The 26,665-nt window shown below is 33.5% G+C and overlaps 1 protein-coding gene across 3 annotated transcripts in view; it reads left to right on the plus strand.

Moving 5' to 3' along the window:
• Positions 1-26,360, plus strand: part of Nfu1 (NFU1 iron-sulfur cluster scaffold) — a 39,122-nt gene extending 12,762 nt beyond the window's left edge. For 2 of the 3 annotated variants that reach the window (XM_046432288.2, XM_046432289.2), the window contains exons 3-8: positions 1,355-1,490; positions 5,295-5,361; positions 8,703-8,817; positions 12,089-12,149; positions 17,703-17,877; positions 24,568-26,360. In XM_046432288.2, coding sequence (XP_046288244.1) covers positions 1,355-1,490; positions 5,295-5,361; positions 8,703-8,817; positions 12,089-12,149; positions 17,703-17,877; positions 24,568-24,612 — 599 coding nt within the window. In that variant the 3' untranslated portion in view covers positions 24,613-26,360. Of the gene's footprint in view, positions 1-1,354; positions 1,491-5,294; positions 5,362-8,702; positions 8,818-12,088; positions 12,150-17,702; positions 17,878-21,145; positions 21,273-24,567 lie in introns of all 3 variants that reach the window. The other variant, XR_006849277.2, reaches the window with a different exon arrangement.
• The last annotated feature ends 305 nt before the right edge of the window (positions 26,361-26,665 follow it).

Consider the following 26,665-nt stretch of genomic DNA (forward strand, 5'->3'; position numbering starts at 1 on the left):
TTTTTTTTTTTGCTCAGGTTTATTTCATAATAAGTCATCAGGATTTGCTAAATAGTTTTTAAAGTATCAAGACCTCAATGCTATTCTTTTTTCCTACAAGGTAGGAAATTAAAAATACTGTTCTCTCTCTATTGCTTTAATGAATTTAATCTGAATCTAATCATAGTCCTAGAAAAAGTACATAAGAAATGAACCTATAAAGATATTTTTAAGGGTTTGGGTTGTGGCTCAGAGGTGGAGCACTCGCCTACCATGTGCGAGGCTCTGGGTTCAATCCTCAGCACCACATAAAAAATAAATAACGTAAAGGTATTGTGTCCCACTACAACTAAAAAATAAAATATATAAAAAATAAACAAATAAAATAAATGCATCCTGTCCATCTACAACTAAAAAAATTTAAAAAAAGATTTTTAAATATTTCAGAAAGTAATTCACATAGATTTTATTATTTTTTATTATTTATTTGTTATATATATTTTTTAATTTTATACTCTGACTAGCTGTACCATCAGGCAAGTTATTTAACATCTCAGTCTCATTTTCTTCATTTATAAAATGGTAGTGTCAGTACCTTCTTTATCAAGTTGTAAAAGATATTCACATTTTAAGCACTTGAACCTGTATCTGGCATATAATAAGCAAACCAATATTTGTTTTTAAAATAAATTGCTAACTTGATTGTCTTTGAAAAAATGGTGGTACTTTGGAAAGAAGAGAATGTAGCATTTTACTGTATTAATACTATAGTTGGGCTGGGATTGTGGCTCAGCGGTAGGGCACTCCCCTAGCATGGGCGGGACCCGGGTTCGATCCTCAGCACCACATTAAAAAAAGAAAGAAAAGAAAGGCATTGTGTTGTGTCCATCTACACCTAAAAAATAATTTTTTTTTTTAATTATAGTTATTATAATCTGTGATCTGGGGAACTGGGAGTATAGCTCCGAAGTAGAGTGCTTGCCTAGCATGAGGTCCTGGGATCAATCTGCAGCACTGCAAAAATTTTAAAAATAAATAACCTGTGATTAGGACTATGATAGCTATTGATACCAAATCAAAAAATAGATTATGACTCCTGAATTATGTTATGCCTTCCTATTTAAGTGTAGGAAATTGTTGGAATCTGGAGAATAACATAACTATCTAAATAATCAAAATATTAAAATAAAGGTCTATGTAATTATTGTATCTTGCATTTCTTGTATTTATAGATTCTTATTTTTTCAGCTGGGAAACAAAGCTTTGTAGGTTTTTATTTTTCCAGTTTTTCTTCTGCTTCTCTGAAAATGAGCACTTAACTTGTTAACTACTACTTTTTCTAGAATAATGTTCCTTTCTTCTTTTTCTTTTTCAGTAAGATACATGTTTATTCAAACACAAGATACTCCAAACCCTAACAGCTTAAAGTTTATACCAGGAAAACCAGTTCTTGAGACAAGGACCATGGATTTTCCCACAGCAGCTACAGCATTTCGTTCTCCTCTGGCTAGGTATGTTACTGTTTTCATTTGCTTTTACCAAGCAACATAAATAGCTGACTTTGGGTTTAGACAGACTTATGTAATATTGCATTTTTAAGTGCTCTGCATTTTTCAATGCAGAGAATACTTTGTTCTCTTTTCAGGTAAGAGATGAAGAAAAGTAAGAGTTGATATTAGAAAACTTTCTCCTGAAGCGTGATATATTTGAGAGCTCTGTAGCATAAATAATTGAAAATTGATATTTTTACATAAGAAAAAAATCCCCCCTAATTGATAATTATGGTAAATTTCAATTCCAAATCTTTAAAACTCTGATTTTTTTCTTTTTCTTTTTTGTTTTTTGAAACTAAAAATTGAAACCAAGGGTGATTTGCCACTGAGCCACATCCTCAGTCCTTTGATAATTTTTTTAAATTTTGAGGCAGGGTTTTTCTAAGTTGCTTAGGGCCTCGATAAATTGCTGAAACTCGCTTTGAACCTATGATACTCCTGCTTCAAACTCCCAAGTCACTGCACCTCTGTGCCAAGCCCTAAAACTCTGATTTTTAAGAATAATGAAAACTTGCTTATTTTATTCATAAAACTTGCAAATTTCTACATGTTACAAGATGAAGTAGTTCTAAAATGATTCACTAGAAATTATAAATGATTGTAGTTACCAGATATGACATGATTTTTAAAAGTAGTCAGTGGGGATTATTTTAAAATTCATAAAAAGAACATGTTTAAATATGTTGTCAGAGATAATAACACAAATGACAAAATTGTTAGAATTATCCTCTTTTGAACTGATAGCTAGATAAATTAGTTATAATAAGAAATATTAGAGTTGGCTGGGGTTGTGGCTGAATGGTACAGCGCTTACCTGGCATGCGTGAGGCCCTGGATCAATCCTCAGCACCACACATAAATAAATAAAAGATCCAATGAAAGCTAAAAAAATATTAATTAAAAAAAAAGAAGTAGTAGAGTCAGTTATTAACAGTTGGAAATATTCTCCTTGGTGCTGGATATTGAACCCAGGGCCTTTGTGCACATCTCACTGAGGTACAACCCACCGCAGGTGAAATTTTTGATAACTTAATTCTGACACTGATTGCCAAGAATATTTGGAAAGTAAAGCTTTATAATCATTTTATATGTTTAATTTAACCAGTTAGAGATAAAGCTCAGAAATAGTATTTAAATTTCCAGTTAATAAATATTTACTTTCCTTTGACTCAAGCATACCACTTCTCAGAATATACATAAGAACATGTAATTTTCACATTTTCTTTTTTTGATATAAGGCACAGTTAGAAATATTTTACATTGTGAAGCAGTACATACACCTGTATGTGTCTGTTGTGTGTGTATGTGTGTGTGTGTGCACACACATGGAATTTTTTATGGGATAATTTTTACTTTTTAAATTTTATAATAGGTAATCTATTTTTATATTTCCTTTTAAAATTTTATTTTATCTATTTATTTTGCGGTACTGGGGATTGAATCTAGGAATGCTCTACCACCAACCTACATCCCCAGCCCTTTTTCCTTTTTTTTTTCCCCCTAATTTTTTGAGACAAGATAGCCTAGGCTATCTTGGAACTTGCAATTTTCCTACCTCAGCATCTTGAGTTGTTGGGGTTCCAAATGTATACCTTTGTACCCAGAATATTTTGTTTTATTTTATTATATAAAATAACAAAATCCCGATCACTACATAATTGATTTCACATTCACTACTGGGTTTGAAAAACCCTACCTTAGAGAACATTCATACTTGTACACAAGGTATGTGTAGCCTTGTGGTAATGGTGATAATTTGGAAACAGCCTAAAATTCATCATTAGGAAAAACTAGGTAAACTTTTTCTATAGTCTGTACATATTAAAAAGGATGTAGGGGTGCTGGGGTTGTGGCTCAGAGGTAGAGTGCTTGCCTAACATGGGTGAGGCACTGCGTTCAATCCTTGGTACCACATAAAAATAAAATAAAATAAAGATATTGTGTCCACTTATAACTAAAAAATAAATTTAAAAAAGGAGGAGGAAGATCCATATTTATTTTCACAAAAAGACCCCTAAGATATAAATATTATTAAGGGAAGAAAGCAAGTTGTAGAACATGAGTACAGTGGAATAATATACATGTATATAAATGTATATTAAAATTAAAATTAAAATTAAAAACCCACAAAATAACAAATGCATTGGCAGAAAGGTTAGGAAAAATGCATACCCAAAATGATAATAGAATTTGGGAGATGTGGTTGAGGGGCATTTTAACTTTATATGTGTTGTTTGAAATGTTTATATCAAGAATGAATTCTGCATATTGCTGAATCCCAGGTCTTCCTTCTCAAGGTCATCTTGTCTGTACTCCACTCAGCTCTTCCTCTCTGTGATCACAGTCTATCCCTAGACAAGGTGACATGATAACTTACAAGGTTTTCATTTACCAGGCTGTGATTACCCTTGAGCCCGCCCTCCAAGATCACCTTTTAATTGCATTTTCGATACTTCTAAAATTCTTTACTTACTCATGATTGATTTCTTGATCCTGCTCTATTATTTTGCTAGCTGATTTCTCAGAGGTCAATTTTATTTTCCTTCTCTTCAAATTAGGACCTGTACCCAGTGACTACAACACCCAACAAGAGAATAAAGAGTACAAAACAGGGCCTTGTGATCACCAGCCCAGGAGTCTTGAATAGTCTTAAAAAAAAAAAAAAGAAGAAGAAATTCACATATTTTGTATTTAAAAAATGCAAAGGTCGGGGCTGGGATTGTGGCTCAGCAGTAGAGCGCTCTCCTAGCATGGGCAGGACCTGGGTTTGATCCTCAGCACCACATAAAAATAAAGGCATTGTATTGTGTCCATCTACACCTAAAAAAAAATAAATATTAAAAAAAATGCAAAGGTCTAAAGGTATAGGTCAATGGAAGAGCACTTGCCTAGCTTGTGCAAGGGCCACAAAAAAGAAAATAGCCTGTTTCCTGGATTCACAGAATTCATCTTCAGTCAAGTAAAACTAATCTTGTGGGCTGGAGATGTGGCTCAAGAAGTAATGTGCTCGCCTGGCCTTCAAGGGGCACTGGGTTTGATCCTCAGCACCACATAAAAATAAAATAAAGACGTTGTGTGTCCACCAAAAACTGAAAAATAAATATTAAAAAAACTTCTCTCTCTCTCTCTCTTTAAAAAAAAAAAACAAGAAAAAAAAACTAATCTTGTGTTCTCTGTTGTTTCGGTAGGAAATGTTTTTGCTGACTGCTAGAATGTAAGCTTTTGAGGACAGGCCAGTTTGTCTTGCTCATCATTATCTCCCTAGTGCTGCATACAGTACATGTCATTTAGAGGTGTCCAAATATTTGCTGAATGAGTAAGTAGACTGATTCAAACAGTAGTATATCTTACTTCTGGAAGTCTTTTAAAGCCATTCTCATTTTTGTATATATCAGTAGTTCATTCCTCTTTATTGTCAGGTACTGCTACATTATATGGATAAACCACAGTCCTTTTTATTCATTCACCAGTTGTTAATGAACATTTTCAGATTTTTTGGGAGAGAGGCTATTATAAATAAAGGTGCTATAAAGATTCACATACAAGTCTTAGTGGAGCATATGTTTTCATTTTTCTTGGATAAAAGGTGTAAAATTGTTGGATTGTAGGATAGAAAATGAAACAAAATTGGACATGAGTTGATAATTATTGAAACTGGTGAAAAGTACATGGAGATTCTTTTACTTTTCTCTACTTTTGAATATGTTTAACTTTTTTCCTAATTGATTATTATCTCCCTCTCTCTCTTTTCTGTATTCACAGGCAATTATTTAGAATTGAAGGAGTAAAAAGTGTCTTCTTTGGACCAGATTTCATTACTGTCACAAAGGTATATAAAATAAGATTTATGTAGGGTTATTTTAAATAAGATTTGAAGTACTTTTAGTCTTTTCTGAGCTGATTCCCCTCTCCATAAATCCCATTCTTAATGTGTTTTACACATCCTATTATTAAAAATCTATTGCTGGGGCTGGGGATGTGGCTCAAGTAGTAGCGCACTCGCCTGGCATGCGTGCGACCCGGGTTCGATCCTGAGCACCACACACAAACAAAGATGTTGTGCCTGCCAAAAAACTAAAAAATAAATGTTAAAAAAAAAATTCTCTCTCTGTCTCTCACTCTCTCTTTAAAAAAAAAAAATCTATTGCTGTATGTATAAATGTGGCTGTATAACCAATGTGGTCCTGCAATCTGTACACCTGGAAAAATAAGAATTCATACCCCATTTGAATCAAATTATGATATGTCAAGATCATTGTATTGTCTTGAGCAACATTAAAAAAAAATCTCAAATGAGCTCGGTGTAGTGGCACATTGGCTGTAATCTCAGTGCTGGAGAGGCTGAGGGAGGCAGATCACAAATTCAAAGCCAGGCTCAGCAACTTAGCAAGGTCCTGAGGAACTTAATGAGACCCTGTCTCAAAAATAAAAATTAGGACTGGGATGTAGCTCAGTTGTTAGAGTGCTTGCCTTGCATGCACAAGACCCTGGGTTCAATCCCCAGCAACTCTCTCTCTCTCTCTCACACACACACACACACACACACAAATAATAATAATAATAATAAATAAATATTTAAAAAGAGCTAGGGATGTGGCTTAGTAGTTAAGCACTCCTGGATTCAAGTCCTAGAATTTCCCGCCCCCCCGCCCCCCAAAAAATTTCAAATGAAGTTTACATCTTACATTTCTCAATTATTTAAAAGAATTTTCAGATTGAAGTTAAGTATAGTCTAGATCTAATTATAATCCAGATGTCCAATTTTTCAAAAGAAAACTTGAGCCTCAACAGGTTAAATGCAGTGTCCAAGATTATACAGCTGCCTTATAGCAGGACTCAGTCTTGGCAAGATAGAATTTAGGCTTCCAGGTATTATTTTTACTAATTCTTACCTTACATTAGTAGAGTCAGAAGAGAAGCAAATAAATAGATTTTAAAAAATAAAAAATTTCTTCATACAAATTACACAAGTACATATTTTGTAAAAACAAATAAATTGTACATGCATATGTTAGATGCCAGGATATAAATGCCACTTTGAAAGGTGATATATATTCATTCATTCTGTTGATATATGAAACAAGTTACATATATGTGTGCATATGTACAATTCCACCATTCTTCAATAATACTTCAGAGTTTCATAGAACAATAGACTGTATAATTGTAGCACTTAATTAACCTCTAGATATCACAAAATTAAGCCAAATTTGCTACCCATTTCTAACTCATGCTAGAAAGGGCTATTCCATTAGTATGTCTACTAGGTTAATAGGAAATTAAATATTGAAATTTGAACAATATGTCCTTTTAAATCTGATAATTGATGTATGTATACTGCTTTGAATCACTTAACCTGATAGTATGTCAAAATTAAAAATATTGCTAAATTCTCCTTAAGCAATTTGAAAAGATTACTTTGGGTTTTTGTTTGTTTTTTTGTACTCAGTATTGAAGCCGGGGATATTTTACCACTGAGCCACATCCCCAGTCTTTTATTTTTTATTTTGAGACAGGTCTCACTAAGTTGTTGAGAGTCTCACTAAGTTGCTAAGGCTTGTCTTGAACTCCTCTCCTGTCTCAGCCTCCCAAGTCTCTGGGATTACAGAGTTGCACCATCAAGGACCTGGCTCTACTCTGAGTTCTTGATGTGCCTTGAACGTGAACATACCGAGTCCACTGTTCTCTTGTAGCTATTTGTGTATTAGGAGAAATATGATTTTCCTCCTTGGGAGCAATCCTAGTGGTTATGTGTATTCTTGCAAATATCCAATTGTAAAATGTTTTCATCTATAGTTTAAAATATTCTAAATTCCCAGAAAGCCCTTTTATGACCATCTTCAAGTGACATTCCAGGGGATTTCATGCACATTAGGCAAGAATTCTGCAACTGAGCTACACTCCCAGGCCCTGATCACTTTGCTGCCGATATTCTCATCACTGACTACACATTTACCTGGTATCTGCAGTGATCACCTGTTTTCCTTTCTGATTTGTAATTGATAATTCATAAGTTTCTTTACATATTATTTGCTATTTTTTCTGAATGTATATGTGTATTTGCAGCTTATATGCTACTTTTTTCTTATTCAGATAATTTCAGAATATTTTTCTTTTTAATACTAATATTTCTCTACTCAGTACAGCCTATTACTGAAGATCTTTGAGAACATTCTCTTCTATCTTCCAAATAATTCATTAAAATATAACCAAGAACTAGTTTATTTTCTCAACCACTGGACATCTCACTGTTTTTTTTTTTTTATTTTTTGGTACTAGGTATTGAACTCAGGGGCACTCTGCCACTGAGCCACATCCCTATCCCTATTTTGTATTTTATTTAGAGACAGGGTCTCACTGAGTTGCTGAGTACCTCGATTTTGCTGAGGCTGGCTTTGAAATCGTGATCCTCCTGTCTCAGTCTCCTGAACCGCTGGAATTATAGGTGTACACTACTGCACCTGGCCAATTTTATATTTACCATAGCTGCCAGTGTATTTTACCTTTTGTTTATTGTCTCTAAATTGATTCTTAATCCACAATAAATATAGCCCTTTTATCCTTTTTATCCCATATTGACTTAATTTTTAATAGTATTCAAGCATAGATTGTAGCTAACAGCATCCTAAGAGTTTAGACTACATTTAATAGGTTCTCCTTAAGAGCTTTCCTTTAAAAAACTAGAACAGACCAGGTGTGGTCCACAGTCCTCTAATAAATAGCCATGGTTCTACAGTTACATCATTGCACTTCTTAAAGTACTCTTTAAGAACTACATTTAAATTGAAATGTTTGAGTAGTCATAAGATGTTCTGTATATTTGATGAGCAGATATATCATATTTTCCTTTTAAAGATAGAGAATTCATTCAGTGTTTTAATTCTTTTCGTATCATGAAAAATACTTTTTAATCATTTTAATCATTAGCCCCTATGTAGTACAAGCACACTTAAAATTTTGATATGAATGATTATGGAATATCTTAAAATTGTGTCTTCCGAAAGTCACTTAAGTGAGACTTTAAAGAGATAAAACTGATATGTGTTCTGCAGAAATCAGTGTTGCATATTTTAGGATGTAAATTGGAAAAGATTCTTGATACAAGGTAGTGTTCTGTATTTGTCTTTGCCCTTGCCTGAAAATGTAGCATTTTCCCTTACATGTTTATAGGAAAATGAAGAATTAGACTGGAATTTACTAAAACCAGATATTTATGCAACAATTATGGACTTCTTTGCATCTGGCTTACCCCTAGTTACTGAGGAAACATCTTCAGGAGAAGCAGGTAACATTACTTATGTTGAGTAATTAATATTACTCAACATCTGTTTTTAGACTTTCATTATTTTGTTCACATTTGCCTTGATTCAGAAGTGATAAGAATACAGATTTTTAAAAAAATTTTTAAAGATGTTGATGGATCTTTATTTTATTTATTTATATGTGGTGCTGAGAATTGAACCCAGTACCTCGCACATGCTAGGCAAGTGTTCTACCACTGAGCCACAATCCCAGTCCCAGGAATACAGATTTTTATCATTTAATTTGTTTAGCTCTGCAACCAATATTACAGGGGACCAAATTTTATATGTTTTATTCATCATTTTTAAAAATTTGTGTTTAACTGAATCTATTATACAAAACTATAATTTTCAATTATAAAAATTTTGTACTCATAGAAAATAGTATAATGGTCATTCAGATTTAACAAATGTTAACTTTTTGTGTGTGTGTGATGCCAAGGAGCAAACAAATATTAACTTTTTGCCATTGTTGCTTGAGATCCATTTTAAAATAAGATATTTATAAAAATACAGCTAATGCCCTTAGACTCCCTCTCTTTTTCCTTCCAGATATGTGTGTATGGTTTGTTTTTATATTTTTACAACACACATAAGGCTGAAGGAAATATATAGTATTGTTGTTAGGTGGTTTTTAATATTTATTTTTTAGTTGTAGTTGGACACAGACCTTTATTTTATATGTGGTGCAGAGGATCAAATTCAAAGCCTTGAACATGCTAGGCAAGCCTCTACTGCTGAGCCACAACCCCAACCCCTATAGTATTGGTTTTTGATCTTAAACTATAAGTAACTTATGGTTTACTACAACTTGCCTATTTCATAGAATATAATATTTTTTAAATCCATTTCAAAAAAGTATCATTCTAGTTTATTCGTTTTAAGTGCTGGATAGTATTCCATTATGTGAATAAACTATAGTTAGTTTGTTCCTTATGTTCAAATGTATTGTTTGTACTAATTTCTGTTACAAATATTTTTGTAGTAGCATCCTTATACAAGTCTTGGAGAGTTTTTTTTAGAGTATGTTCCTAGAAGTGGAATTGCTGTTATCATAAATGCTAATTGACATGCATATGTCTTCTTTTTCTTTTCTTTTCTTTTTTTTTCTTTTGGTGGTGGTGGTGCTGGGGATCAAACCCAGGGCTTCTTACATGCTAGGCAAGTGGTCTACCACTGAACTATGCCCCTGGCTCTACATTTGTTTAAAATCAATATGTTAAATATAAAGTATTGTCTTTTTAAAATTATATTTCTTGGGGCTGGGGTTGTGGCTCAGAAGAAGAGTGCTCACCTAGCATGCATGAAGCACTGGGTTCGATCCTCAGCACCACATAAAAATAAAAAAAAATAAAGGTCTTGTGTTCACCTACAACTAGAAAATAAGTGTTTAAAAACAAATAAATAAATAAAATTATATTTCTTTTATTAATACTGAGCGTGAAGGTTTTCATATGTTTATTAGGCACTAAGTTTCCTTGTCAGTAAGTTTCTTGTACTTTGTCAAGTTTTAAAAATTTGAGTCATGTCTTTTTTTTTTTTTTCCTGGTACTCAGGATTGAATCCAGGTGTGCTTTATCACTTAGCTACATCCCCACGCTTTTTATTTTATTTTTTTATTCTGAGGCAACGTCTCACTAAGTTGGTTAGGACCTCATTAGGTTGCTGAGGCTGGCTTCAAGCTTGTGATCCTCCTGCCTCTGCCTCCTGAGCCACTGGGATTACAGGTGTGCACCACCATGCCCAGCTAAGTCATGTCTTTTTGATACTGATTTAAGCAGAATTTTTAAAGAATTTTGGGGTATTAATTCTTTGTTATGTATATTCATGACATATAACTTCTTCCTAACCGTAGCTGGGATGTAGCTCAATGGTAGAGCTCATACTTACATTTCATCCCCAGCACTGAAAAAAAGAAGACATCATAAACAAAGTGAAGAAGACCTGCCATGTTTTTGGTTTTGTTTTAATTTGCTTGGGGTTGAACCCAGGGCCTCATGCATCCATGCACTTTACTATTGAGCTGCATTTTGAGCTCCTGGCTGTGTTATTGATGAATACATATATAAAGTGTATATCAACTTGAGAGTGATTTGACTACATATACCAAAATTAAAGTACAAACCTAGGTCTGGGAATTTAGCTCAGTGGTAGAGGGAGTATAGAGCAATGCATGTCGTATGATCTCATCTGTGTCAATTTACATATGTAAATGTAAATGTGTCCTAGAAGAATTTACACCAAACTAGACAGTGACTGTGAAATGGATGATGATGAATGAAACTTAAGTTTGCTGATAAAAGAGACTTTTAACTTTATTTATATATATATATAGTATTTATATTTTGTATTTATTTTAAATAAAGTATTTATATTTTGGGGTATTTAAATATATATATATATTGAAATACCCAAAGTTAATGTTATTTAATATTAATTATTATTTATGGAGTTGCCAGGAATCTAATGTTTGTTATAGTATAATATGAATTATCTGCATTTTTGGTTTTTCCACAGGTAACTAAATTTCTCTCACAAAGGTGAAAAACTCATAGAAAGGCACGAATGAAGATTAGTATAACTCTACAAAATAAAGCAAAAACACAATTGAAACAAAATGAAAAACCAACTTTTTACTCAGATTTATACAATGTCAGAAATTTCTAGGGCTGTGGTTGTGGCTCAGTGGTAGAGTACTTGCCTGGCATTTATGAAGCACTGGGTTTGATCCTCAGTACCATATAAAAATAAAAATAAAGATATTGTGTCCACCTAAAACTAAAAAAGAAATTAAAAAAAAAGAAATTTCTAAAAGGCTTTTGTATTAAGTGTGACTATATTTTTGAAAATCACTAAATTGAGAAGCTGAAGATATAACTTATAAAATAGATATGCTTTTTTTGTCTCAAAATTCAGATAATCTATATTCTCTGCTACTTCCATCTACTTTCAAGAATGATAAAAGTTTTCAAATTTACTGGCACAGAAATCAAGCCCTAACATAATTAGCAGATCAAGGTATTTCAGTGTACTTGACACTAAATGTTGAGTTGATCAGTATACTTAATTTTTCTTTAGAGAACCAAATGAATGATTCTCTTTCTTTTTGTTCAAAATCAACTATGTCACATTACCAAGTTACATGTTTTATGTTTTTAATGATCCATGAATTTAAAATCATGCTGTTTTAATATTTGTACCTGCATGGATACTAAATTTCTACTATTGATTTTTTAAAAACTCAATTGTTTCTAGGTTCTGAAGAAGATGATGAAGTTGTGGCAATGATTAAGGAACTGTTAGACACTAGAATACGGTATGTTCTCTTCTCCCACCTGAATTCAAATGCTGCAGAGGCCATTTTTTATTTTAGAAATGTACTTTTAATTGTCCATGAGATTACAGTAGAGTTCAAAATTAAGTATAAGTGCCAGGTACTGTGGTGCACATCTATAAGCTCAGTGACTTGGGGGTGCTGATGCAGGAGGATTGCAAGTTTGAGGTGAACCTCAACAATTTGGTAAGGCCCTAAGCAGCTTAGTGAGACCCTGTCTCATAGTAAAAATTAAAAAGGGTTGGGGATGTGGTTCAGTTGTTGAACACTCCTGGGTTAAATCTCCATACCAAAAAGAAAAGTACAGATTAATGTAAACCACCATAGGCAACTATAACAATTGAACTTAAACCCCATACTAAGTTGAGATTCTTTATATTCACTCAAAAATTTAAAACAATCTATTAAACATTGTGGATGAAGAAATTTCATTCACACCATTTAGGTTTGATGTTGCTATAATCCTCAGATTTCTTAAAAGTTAAAGGACTTAATGTTATTTGGAAGGATTTTGAAGAGAGAAAGGAGTACTTGTATTTTAGGCCATAAAGAATTGCCCATAAAGAATAAATTTAAACAAGTAGAGAACAGCAAGTGGCCTGCTACTTTTGCTCATAAAAGGCTAGTAGTTAAAAAAAATTTTTTTTAAATTTATTTGAAGGTATTAGAAAGCTGCCAGAGCAACCAAGATTTGAAATGCCACGATCCTGTTGAGAAACGAAGCTCACTGCAGCTTTCCTTGGGGCATTTGCTGGTTCTTGGTATAAAGCCAGGTATAAGAAGCCGGGCAGAGACAGTTGCTAAGAAACAGAGAAGCTATTGAGTTTCTAGAAAATGTGTTTAGATGAGAAGACAAAAATTAAAATTTTAGGTTACCAGTGAAGTCTTGATTTGAAGGGCCAAGATCCCAGAGAACAGGGACACTAAGGAAAATAAGCTCTATGTAGTTAATAACAATGTATTGTATTTTTGAAAATCACTAAGAATAGATTTTTAAAATTTTTTTAAATATTTTTTTTGGTTGTAGATGGACACGATGCCTTTATTTAATTAATTTATTTTTTTAATGTGATGCTGAGGATTAAACCCAGTGCCTCACACATGCTAGGCAAGTGCTCTACCACTGAGCCACAACTTTAGCCCCCAAGAGTAGATTTTAAGTATTCCCACCACAAGTATGATGTGAGGCATGTGTTAATTATCTTGAGTTAGCCATTCTGCATTGTATACATATTTCAAAACATCATGTTGTAAACTATAAACATATGTACACTTCATCAACTAAAAATAACTAACTTAAAATAGTGGAAGTAAACCTAACACTCAGGTTCTTCCTGGATGGCACCTGCTCATTCTTAGCTGTGTAAGGTAGAGGCTAAGAAGTCAAATAAAAGGCAGTTTGGAAGCAGAGTTAAGGCAGTTTTATAGTGCTGGAGTAGGAACAAAGACTATGGTTTAGGATGTGAGCTTCAAGAAATATTTAGACTCTTGATTGGGCTTTTGTATGTGTGTATGTGTGTGTGGTGCTGGGAATTGAACCCAGGGCATCAGGCATGCTGGGCCAGTACCTTACCACTGAGCTACAACCCCAGTCCTTGGTTGGGCTTCTGGGAAAACTAGAGCCTTGAAATGGGGCAAACCATGCTTACAGAACTGTAGTCCAGTATTGAATTAGTTTAATTCTATTAGACTGAGATGTTGCTGGAAAATATGATGAGTCCTTTCTGATATAATATAATCCTGAGTTGCTAGTATCCATCATTCAGTCAAAAATTACTAGATATACCTTGAAACCAGACCAAGAAGAAATAAAACAAAAAATTTTAAAAAAAATATGTCAAGATCATTGTATTGTCTTGAACAACTAATAAAAAAAAACAGTAGATAACTCTAATATCTAGGTAGCCTAGATATTAGAGTTATCTGCTGGTTTGAACTGAGGGCTTTACTCAGGCTAGGCAAATGCTTTACCACTGAGCTACACCCCCACGTCTTATAAATTAAATTTTATTTTATTTTGGTGCTAGGTATTGAACTCAGAGGGACTTTATCATTGAGCCACATACCCAACCCTTTCTGAGACAGGGTCTCGCTAAGTTGCTGAGGCTGCCCTTAAACTTGCTATCCTTCTGCCTCAGCCTTCTGAATTACTGGATTACAGGTGTGTACCAGCATGTCTGGGCTCAGACCTTTTTAAAATATTTTGGTTTGAGATACAGTCTCCTAAATTTCCCAAACTAGCCTCAAACTTACATCCTCCTGCCTCAACCTCCCAAGTGGCTGGGATTACAGATGTGCATCACCATATCCAGCTGAATTTGTTCATTACATTAATGAGCAAAGACAATTTAAAATGTTTTTATTAAGAATCTTTTCAATGTCATGTACAACCAGAAGAATGAGAAGTTGTACTCCATTTTATGTATGATGTATCAAAATTCTTTCTACTGTCATGTATAACTAATTAGAACAAATAAAAAAAGAATAAAAGAACCTTTTCAAACTTACACAAAAAGTACAGGAAAGTGGAGAAAGTAGCATACCATTAGTGATTTCTTTGGGGGCTTTAAAAATTATCTGTGGAATGACTATCCCTTGTTGCATTATAAATATTTTAAGACACACCTTACATTGTTAGTATGTTAATCTTATCAACTGAATAACTTCTTTTCATTTTTAAAGGATGTAGAAACTAAGTTTTGCAAGATGAAAATAATTTTAGAGACTGGCTGCACAATAATGTGAACTAAACTTAAAAATGGTTAAACATAAAAAATGAATTCCATGTGTATTTAGACACTTTTTTAAAATTTTCAGTGCTGGGGATCAAATGCAGGGTTTTACATATGTTCAGCAAGTGTTCTACCACTGACCTACATTCCCCAGCTCCATAACCATAATTTTTATTTTTTTGGTGTATTATAATTATACATAATAGGGCTGGGGATGTGGCTCAAGCGGTAGCGCGCTCGCCTGGCATGCGTGCGGCACGGGTTCGATCCTCAGCACCACATACAAACAAAGATGTTGTGTCCGCTGAAAACTAGAAAATAAATATTAAAATTCTCTCTCTCTTAAAAAAAATAATTATACATAATAGATTCATTGTACATGTTTATACATGCACACAATGTAACAAATATAATTTGATCAATTTTATTCTCTAGTACTTACCTTTTCCCTTTCTTCCTGATTCCCTTCCTTTTACTAGTCTCCCTTCTGTTTTCATGAGACCCTACCCACCCACCTGTTTTTTTCCTTTTTTTTAACCCTAGCTTCTGCATATGAGAGGAAACACAGGACGCTTAACTTTCTGAGTTTGGCTTATTTCCCTTAACGTAATGCTCTCAAGTTACTTCTGTTTTCTTGGAAATGGCATAATTTCATTCTTCTTTATAGCTGAATTAACTTCATTAAACTCCATTAAGAGAGAGAAAATAAAAAGATGTAAAAATCTATAGCATTCAAAAAATGAATAAGAGAAAGCCAAACAGATATCAGACAAAATGTGCCTTACAGCTTAAAACATTACTATACATAAAGAGAGATCTTTAATTTCTATCAGGAATATATACTAACCTAAAACCCTAATAACATGTTCTCAAAATAAATGAAGAATATTTGACAAAACAAAAGGAGACATAGCTCACAATCATGATGGGAGACTAACACTGTTCTCTGGGTAGCAAATAGAACAACACAAAAAATAATCAGTTAAGATAAGAGAGTTTCAAACACAAGATTAGCAAAAACTTTGCCCAAATTGTTGACATATATAGAATGCTGCACTCAACAGAAATATTTATTCTTTTCAAGTGTACAGGGGACATGTACTAAAACAGACTACATGAGGGATCATGAAGCAACCCTTAAACAGATTTCAAGGATTGAAATCATTGAAAATATTGGGGGGTTTGTGGGTCTTTTTTTTCCATGGTGATTGAACCCAATGCCTTATGCATGCTAAGTACATGTTGTACCACTGAGCTACACTCCAGCCTGAGAATATTGTTTATTGACTGCATTAGGATTAAATTAGACATCAGTTACTAAAACATAATGGCAAAACCTCCATGTATTTGGAGACTAAGCAGTGCTTTTCAAAAAGACATGTGGATTGGGCTGGGGCTGCTCCTCAGTGGTAGAACAAAAGAAAATATGTACATAAAATTGAGAAAAAAAACTATATCAATCAGACTGCAGTAAAATTATGACTTTTTCTTCATCAGAAATGTAATTTACAGTGAAAAGACAAAATACAGAATAGAAGATAATTATATAATATACATATAATATATAATTATATATAATAGAAGATAATTATAATTTATGACAGGATATGTAAAGATCTGCAAATTGGCAAGAAAAAGATAATCAGAAATTGGAGTAGGCACCTTACAGAAGACAATAACCAAATGGTTACTAAACATGAAAAAAGTGTTTTAAACTTAAACCACAATGAAATAACACTAAAATCCACTAGAATGGTTAAAATGATGGACACTAGCCGGTGGGAAAGTAAGTTTAAAACGGTGTCTTTCAGTGTCTACTAAATACTTACACTCTTGACCCGGCAATTTTGCCTTTGGATATGTTCTAAAAGACATTTAAAAGAATCTTCATAGGTACACTATTTATAAAAGCCAAAAATTGGTATTAACCCAAATGTCCATCAACATTACAATGGATAATAAATTCTAGCATATTAACTTAATGGAAAACCATGCAGCAATGAGATTGAATAAACTACTACTATACTAAACATGAATGAATCTCACAAAGAGAAAAAGAAGCCAGATACAAAAGAATAAAATCTCTGTGATTTAAAATAGAATTTATAGGACTGGGGATGTGGCCCAGTGGCAGAGCACTTGCCTAGCATGTGTGAGGCCCTGGGTTCAATGTCTACCTCTGCAAAAAAAAAAAAAAAAAAAAAAGGTTATAAATTATAAAGCTGAATAACAGGTAAAACTAATCAGTGGCAACAGCAATTAGAATAGTGGTTAAATTTGATTAGGAGAGCAATTAGAAGTAAAGGGGAACTTCTAGGACACCAGTGTTCTGATTCTTGTTCTGGGTGGCAGTTACAATTTATGTGTTTATTTTGTGAAAATTTGTTGAATTGTACATACATGATTTATGCATTTTCTGTATTAATGTTATATTTCAATGAAAAGTTTGCCTGAAGAAAAACCAGAAGCCTCCTCCTTTGTCAAAGACGTGAACGGGTCTATCTTAGGTCATCACAATACTTACTAGGAAATTTCACATTTTAAATGCTTAAAGTTTATTAATAAGCAGCAAAATTAGATGTAATGAGTAAATATTTGTATGAATGAATTTTGGCATTTTATTTGCAAGTTTAAAAAATTAAAACTAGAAATAAGACTTAACCACAATTATTGTTAACTATTGTAAAAGTTACTCTAACTTTGTGAAGTTTACCAATATAAAATCTAAGTATAAGCTGTATTAAATTTTTCCAGTAAAAACTTCTGTTCTTTAAGTGTATCACCAATACATCTGTGATCACAGGCCAACTGTACAGGAAGATGGAGGAGATGTGATCTATAAAGGCTTTGAAGATGGCATTGTACAGCTGAAACTCCAAGGTTCTTGTACTAGCTGTCCCAGTTCAATCATTACTCTGAAAAATGGGATTCAGAACATGCTGCAGTTTTATATTCCAGAAGTAGAAGGTGTAGAACAGGTATTTTCAGAGTTTGGATTTAATTTTAAGATTCATGGGAAAAGAAATCTATGACCTGACTCTTTCTTCAAGGGCAAGATCTTTGCAATTTCTGTGACTTAAAAATTTTTTATTTTATTATTCATTTGTTTAATCATTTTATTAGATAAATAAATAAAATTATTTTTATTTTATTAGAGCATTATAGTATTTGGGTTCATTTTGACAAAATCATACATGTGTGGCATTTGATTTCAATCCCCTATTCTTCTTCCTCTACTGCTCTTCCTTTCACTTATTTATTTATTTATTTATATTAGTACTTTCTACATATACATAAAGGTGAAATTCCCCAAGGTATGTTTATACATGCATATAATGTAATTTTGTTAAAAACCATTCCTTATTTCCTTCTCTTTCCTGTCCCTCCTCCCTCCTCTTCATCTCTTTCTATTCCACTGATCTTCCTTATATCTTTATGATATTCAATCCCAGCCCCCCTCTTCTTTTCCTTATTTTGTTCTAGCTTCCACATAGGAGAAAAAGCATTCAACCCTTGGTTTTCTGTTCTGGCTTATTTTACTTAGCATAATTTTCTCTATTTTCATGCATTTACTGGCAGATTATTTTATCCTTCCTTATGGCTGAGTAAAACTCCTTTGTGTGTATGTATGTGTATGTGTATATGTATGTGTGTGTGTGTGTGTATTAATTACATTTTCTTGATCTGTTCATCCATTGATGGACATCTGAGTTGATTCCATAATTTGGCAATTGTGAATTGTGCTACTGTAGACATTGAAGTGGCTGTATTGCTTTAGTATGCTGATTTTTAGTTCTGTTGAATAAATACTAAGGAGAGGAAGAGCTGGGTCATATGTGGTTCCATTCCTAGTTTTTTGAGGAATCTCTACAGTGCTTTCCATAGTGGTTGTACTAATTTGCAAGTCCCACCAACAATGTATGACTGTACCTTTTCTGCCACATCCTCACCAGCATTTATATATTTTTTGTGTTCTTGGTAATTGCCATTCTGACCAGAGTGATGAAATCTTAGGGTGGTTTTGAGGTGCATTTCTCTGATTGCTAGAGATGTTGAATATTTTTTTTATATATTTCTGACCATTTTTGTTTCTTTTTTTGAGAAATGTGTGTTTTGTTCTTTTGCCCATTTATTGATTGGGCTATTTGTTTTATTGGTGTTAAGTTTTTTGAGTTCTTTATACTCTGGATAGTGTCCCCTATCAGAGGAGTAGCTGGCCAAGATTTTCTCCCATTCTGTATATTCTCCCTTTATGTTCTTAATCACTTCCTTTACTGTGCAAAAGCTTTTAATTTGATGGCATCCCACTTATTGATTCTTGGTTTTATTTCTTGAGCTTTAGGAGTCTTGCTGAGAAGTCAGTGCCTGCACACCTATATGATGGAGTATTGACCCAATGTTTTCTTCTAGCAGTTGCAAGGTTTCTGGTCTAATTCCTGAAGATTTGATCCATTTCAATTTGACTTTTGTACAAAGTATGAGAGAGGAATCTAATTTCACTCTTCTACAGTAGGATATCCAGTTTTCCCAGTATCATTTGTTAAAAAGACTATTTTTTCTCTAGTGTGTATTTTTGGCACCTTTGTCAAGTATGTCAGATGGCTGTAAGTATGTGGGTTTTTTTTCTGTATCTTCTTTTCTGTTCTGCTGGTGTTCATGTCTATTTTGTTTCTGATGCCATGCTGTTTTTGTTACTATAGCTCTGTGGTATAATTTGAGATCAGGTGTTGTCCTACATCATTTTTCTTGTTCAGAATTGTTTTGGCTAATCTAGGTTTTTTCTTCTTCCAAATAAATTTAAGGACTGTTTTTTCTAGTTCTGTGAAGAATGACATTGGTATTTTGATGAGGATTGCATTGAATCTGTATATTGCTTTTGGTATTATGGCCATTTTGATGGTATTAATTCTACCTATCCAAGAACATGGCAGGTCTTTCCATCTTCTAAGATCTTCTTCAGTTTCTTTCGTTGGTGTTCTGTAATTTTCATTGTAGAGATCTTTCACCCGCTTGGTTAGATTAATTCCCAAGGTTTTTTGTTTTGTTTTTTCAGGTTTTACTGATTTCTTTCTCTACAGAATCGTTGGAACATAGGAAAGCTGTTGATGTATAAGTGTTGATTTTTGTACCCTGCTACTTTTCTGAATTATCAGTTCCTGAAGTTTTTTGGTGAAGTTTTTTGGGTCTTCTTAGATAATAGGATCCTGTCATCAGCAAACAGAGATAGTTTGACTTCTTTTCCTATTTGTATCCTTTTAACTTCTTCTCTTACTCTGGTTAGAATTTTAAGAACTATATTGAAGAGAAGTAGTGAGAATGGACATTGTTGTCTTGTTCCTGGTTTGCTAATATTTAATTTTATATTGGTCTGTAGTTTTCTTTCCTTGTTGTGTCTTTCTCTTGTTTTGGTGTCAGGGCTTTACTAGCTTTATAGAATGTATATGAAGTGTTCCCTCCCTTTAAGTTTCAGGGAGTATTTTGAGAAATGCTGGTGTTAGTTCTTTAAAGGCTGGTAGAACTCAGCTGGGTATCCATCTGGTTCTGGATTTTTCTTTGTTGGAAGGCTTTTAATTGCTGTTTCAATTTCATTACATGATATTGGTCAGTTTAGGTTTTCTGTATCTTCCTGGTTCAATTAGAGCAGGTCATATGTATCTAGAAATTTGTCATTATCATCTAGATTTTCCAGTTCATTAGAATATACATTTTCAAAATAGTTTCTAATGATCCTCTGGATTTCAGAAGCATCTATGGTGATACCTCCTTTTTCAACTCTAACTTTTTTTTATTTGGATCTTCTCTCTATCTCATTTTTGCGGCAGGGGGATTGACTAAGGGTTTATCAGTGTTATTTATCCTTTTGGGAACCAGATCTGTTGCACTGATCCTGTGTATGTTTTTATTCTCAATTTCATTAATGTCAATTCTGATCTTAATTATTTCCTGTCTTCTACTGAGTTTGGAACTAGTTTATTCTTCCTTTTTAGGGTCTTGAGCTAGAATATAAATTATTTATTTGGGATTTCTCTATTTTTTTAATGCAGGTACTCAATGCTATAAATTTTCCTCTTAGAACTGTTTTAATATTGTCCAAAGATTTTATTTTGTATGTCTGTTCTAATTTGTTTCTAAGAATTTCTTGATTTCTTCACTTATTTCTTCTGTGTTCCATTTTTCATTTAAAAGAGTATTGTTCAATCTCCCTGTGTTTATGTTGTTTCTATTATTTTTCTTGTTGATTTCTAGTTTCCTTCCATTGTGATCTGATGGGATGCCTGGGATTATATCAATCTTTTTGTGTTTGCTAAGACTTATACTGTGACCTAGAATATGGTCTGTTTTGGAAAAGATTCCATGAGCTGCTGAAAATAAGGTAAATTCAGCTGTTTAGGGGTGAATGTTTTGTAGGTGTCTGTTAGGATCATTTGATTTATAGTATTACTAAAGATGGTGATTTATTGATTGATTTTATGTTTGTATTACCTATCAATTGGTGATAGGGTATGTTGAAATCACCCAATATTATTGTAATGGAGTTTATCTGGGATTTAATGTCAACAAGTATCTCCTTATAGAACTGTTCCCTGTACCAGGTATAGTGGCCTTCTTTGTCTCTTCTGATGAATTTTTGCTTGAAATCTGCTTTATAAGACTAGCTACTCCTGTTTGTTTTGGGACTCATTTGGGTGAAATATGTTATTTTCCATCTTTTTACCTTCATCCTGTGGGTATCTTTGCCTATGAGGTAAGTTTCTTGCAAACAGCATATTGTTGGATCCTGTTTGTTTATTGATTCTGCAAATCTTGGTCTTTTAATTGGGGAGTTGAGACCATTTACATTCAATGTTATTGTGGATATTTGTAGTTTTCTGCCATTTTTAATTCATTTGCTATAATTAATTCAGTATTGATTTTTGGTTACTCTTCTAGTGCTCTTCATCTTAAAATTCGTTATTTTAGAAGTTAACTTTGGTGTCTACCGTGTGACAGGCACTTTCACAAATATTAACTCATTTAATCCTCTAAAGTACATTAAATCATTCCCATATTGTATATAAGGAAACAGAGTCAGAGATCATGCTGCTGCTCTGACTAGAAAAATTCTGAACCATCATGCCATTGTATAGATAACTTTTTGAAATCTTTAGTTGAAGGAGCTCTACTACATCATTTATCTACTTCGTGTTCATTTTCTCTCTCTCTCTCTATCTCTCTCTCTTTAAATTTTATTTTATTTTTATTTTTTTGGTACTAGAGATTGAACCCAGGGTTTAGCATATACCAGGCAAGAGCTCTACTATTGAACTACATCCCCAGCCCTAATTCTTGTTCTTAATAATGCAAGCAAGGAAATCATCAAGGAATCATACTTTATTGTATGGTAAAAGAGAGTACTAAGTAGGCTTATAGAGCTTTATCTATAACACAATGTCAGCATAATTTTTCTGCCATAACATGCCTAAAAAATATAGAACAGCATCTTCTCAGCAGTCATGGTGATTTTTACTGCACTGATTCTCAGCCAGGAAGTATGGGCTTTATGGAAAGAAGTTATAAAGGAGAAAATAACATTTTGAAATTTGAGAAAACTTCTCAAATAATTCTGTACTCTAGGGGAGAGGGTGTTTCCTCCCAGCTTCTTTGAGTAGTAATAAGAGATCTGAGTCGTAATAAAATCTGTCCTTTTGGTTCAGTATATGCCATCTTCTCTTTGAAGTTCTTATCACACCTCTGCTTGAAATTTAAAACTCCTTTGGTCCAAAGCTGCTTTCTGTGTGTCTGTTTATGTGTAAGTTACCTGAGAGACTAGAAGTCAGCTCTAGGTCTTCATATTTCTCTGCAACAATTAACCTGTATCTTACAAACACCCTTTACATGGTTTGTATTAAATAATTACTTGGGAATAGTATTCCAAACTTAGGGATAATTCTGCCTAAAATAGAATTGATTTACAAAATTCTTTGGAGTGGGTGTTGTTCTGATTGGATTTAAATTATTAAATTCCTTGCAAGTAAAATATCCATTTCTATTCAACCCAAAGGACAAACTATCAGATAATTCTTTTGCCATTGTTTGTCACTTATCTCAGATCAAAACCAAATTCATCAAGACTTTATAGCCATTTACTCTTTTTTTTTTCCTTTTGAGATTGAAGTCTCACAATGCTGCCCAGGCTGGTCTTTAATTCCTGGGCTCAAGCAATCCTTCTGCCTCAGCCTCCCAAGTAGCTGAGACTACAGATGTGTGCCATTACACGTAGCTCCTCTAGTTTTTTGTTTCTTTTTTAACTTATTTTTGTTCTTTTTTCCCCTGTATGCCTTTGTTTTTTAAATTGCATTTGTTGACACTTCGGTGGCTTGACAAGAAAAAAGGAACAGGGGCTGGAATTGTGGCTCAGTGGTGGAGCATTTGTCTAACGTGTGAGGCACTGGATTCAATTCTCAGCACTGCATATAAAAAAATAAAATAAGAGTCCATTGATATATATATATATATATGAATGAAAAGGAACATTTTTATTCCTTTGTCTAGGGTGGAGTGATGAATTGACTGTTGGATTGTAAACTTGAATTGGCAGTAGGTGTGGTGGTGATAAAAAACACTCATGGATTTATATAGTTCTTTTCCTCACCAAAGGTGTTGGTCTTTCTTATCTGAGTAATATATTAGCTCATCTAAAGATATTCACCTTTTCATTTATTTTTCTGTAAGTATTTATTAGTATTTTTTTTCACTAAAAATCTTCATTTTTAAAAAAGTTGAAAATGAGGGGCTGGGGATGTGGCTCAAGTGATAGTGCGCCGCCTAGCATGCATGAGGCACTGGGTTCCATTCTCAGCACCATATAAAAACAAAATAAAGATATTGTGTCCAACTGCAACTGAAAAATAAATATTAAAAAAAAGTTGAAAATGATTTTTTATTTGAATCAGACCAAAATAATTAATTAATAATATGGCTTTTTTTTCTTACTTTTTTAAGGGATTCGTTTTTCTTTTTCATTTTGGAGATACTAGGGCTTCATAGGGGTCCTCTACCATTGAGCTACACCCATAGCCCTTTTTATATTTTAAAATAGGGTCTTGCAAGTTGTCCAAGCTGTCCTGAAACTTGTGATCTTCCTGCCTCAGCCTCCTGAGTAGCTGGGATTAAAGACCTGTGCCATTGCACCTGGCTTCTAATAATAGTTTGATTTACCTCCTCAGGAAATATTTAAGTAAATAAGACACTTTTGGAAAAAAAGACAAACATTTATTTTAGTCTTCTTCTTCTTTTTTTTTTTTTTTTTTTAGACTAAGGATGGAACTCAGGGCTACGCATATTGGCAAGCACTCTGCCACTGAGCTAAATCCCCGACCCCATTTATCTTGGTCTTATGAGATATACCAGTTAATCATTTGTAGTCTTAGCACAGTTGAAACTCTGTTACTGGAAACCTTTTTTGAAGCATGGAAAAGAGACCAGTGCTTTAATTAATCTGTACTCATTTTACTATGTCAGGTTATGATTTAAACTTTGTTTTGGGGGGATGTTGATAGATTTCTTCTTATTGGATTGCCATGTGTTGTTATAGCCTATATCAGAAAGGAAAGTAATATTAAAATTTGGAAAATAGCAATTTCTAAACCTTTTCTTTATTCTTAAGTTCTTTCTCTTTTTGGTTTTAGGTAATGGATGATGAAGCAGATGAAAAAGAAGCAAACTCACCATAAAATAATCTAGCATTTCTTTGAGTACAACAATTGGACTTATTGATAATATATACCAAGCTGTTGTTATTAATATGCTAAGGAACTTGAAGAGTAATAAAAAATGCCCATTCCTCAGAGAATGATATATAAATGTTACATGTTTGTTTTACCTCACATGAATTATTTTTAACATCCTGAGTCATCTTCTGTACACGTGGATTTTGTCCAGGGATATTTTTATTTTTGTTCCTCATTTCTCATGGTGCCTTCTTTGCTCAGTATATGAAGCAGCGTTTAAAATACGCTTTTCCCCATCTGATTTATTTACAGTTTTTATACAGAAGTAAATAAGGAGAATGTTTTTAAAATATTCTAAAATGGATTAACTTTTTTGTGAGACATCTAAAACTGTTTAATGGTTCTGGTTTTAAAATGTTATCTGGCTAGTAGCCACCAGTGTAACAGCATATAACTTCTTGATGAAAGACCAAAAAATGTTTTTTATATTACAGCTTTAAAAAAATCACATTGGAAGCTAGGGATATAGTTCAGTGGTAAGGCACTTGCCTAGCATATTTTTTTTTTTTGAGAGAGAGAGAGAGAGAGAATTTTAATATTTATTTTTTAGTTTTTCGGCAGACACAACATTTGTTTGTATGTGGTGCTGAGGATCGAACTCGGGCTGCACGCATGCCAGGCGAGCATGCTACCGCTTGGGCCACATCCCCAGCCCCTTGCCTAGCATATTTGAAGCACTGGATCTGATGCACAGCACTACAAGATAAGTAAACAAACTGAAAATTCAAGGACTAGACACACTTTCAACTGGTTATAAGCAGAGCTGAATTGAGAGAAACTGCAGAATCTCAGAAAAAAGGGAGAGAGACTGCTTTGGTCTTTCTTCCATTATCTTCTGATTCAGAGAGCCATACATTATTTTTAAAATGTAAAAGCTGTATTAGTTAATACTAGTTTCTGTGTCATGTCAGAAATTTGAAGTTATTTCTTCACCACAGGAGTTACTACTGTTATAGCCAAAATAACATATTAGCCTTCCTTTCTTTTTCTATAGTAATTCAGAGATAGAAGTTCACCAAAAATACCAGGGAGGTGGTGGGGAGGCAAATAGCAATGATACATTGCATTTACAGGGATTAAGATAGATTTGGAGTGTAACCATCATTTGACCCAGCTATCCCCACTCCTCAGTTTATACCCAAAGGACTTAAAAACAGCATACTATTCATAATACCTAAATTGTAGAACCAACCCAGATGCCCTCCAGTGGATGAATGGATAGGGAAACTTTGGTGTATATACACAATGGAACATCACTCAACATTAAAAGAGAATAAATTCATGGAATTTGCAGGTAAATGGATGGAGTTGGAGAATATAATGCTAAGTGAAGTAAGCCAGTCCCCAAAAACCAAAGGCTGAATGTTTTCTTTGATATGAGGATGATAACTCATAATGGCAATGGTGGGGGAGCATGAGAGGAATGGAGGAACTTTAGATAGGGCAAAGAGGAGGGAGGGGAAAGGAGAGAGCAAGATGGTAGGAATGGCAGTGGAATGAGTTAGACATCATTACCATAAGTACATGTATGAAGACACAAATGGTGTGAAAATACTTTGTATACAACCAGTGACTTGAAAAATTGTGCTCTGTATGTATAATCTGAAATGAATTGCATTCTGCCATCGTGTATAATAAATTAGAATAAATAAATAATTTAATAAAGGAAAAAAGCAGGAAGAACTCTTTAACAGTTGTGAATGTTGGGAATTAAAGTTTTTATTTTTGTCTTTTGGTTCATAGGACCAGATGGTAAGGTTGGAGAATTTATTTCCTGGGCTATTATAGATGAATTCAGGCAGGACACTGGATATTACTTTGTAAGCTACCTTAGCAAGACTTTTACTTGAGGCTACAAGAAATTAGTATTTTGAGAGAAAAGTTATTAAGAAATCTTAGATATGGCCTAGAATAAGTGACTAAGTGGGTGGAGGATTTGATTATTAGAAGACAGGAAATCATTAAATGGAGAGGGCAGTATATTAGAAACATTTCC

Source organism: Marmota monax, unplaced genomic scaffold (genome assembly GCF_021218885.2).
Source record: "Marmota monax isolate L192 unplaced genomic scaffold, Marmota_monax_Labrador192_F-V1.1 WCK01_AAM20220418_F8-fsc00106, whole genome shotgun sequence".
Classification (NCBI taxonomy): Eukaryota; Metazoa; Chordata; class Mammalia; order Rodentia; family Sciuridae; genus Marmota; species Marmota monax.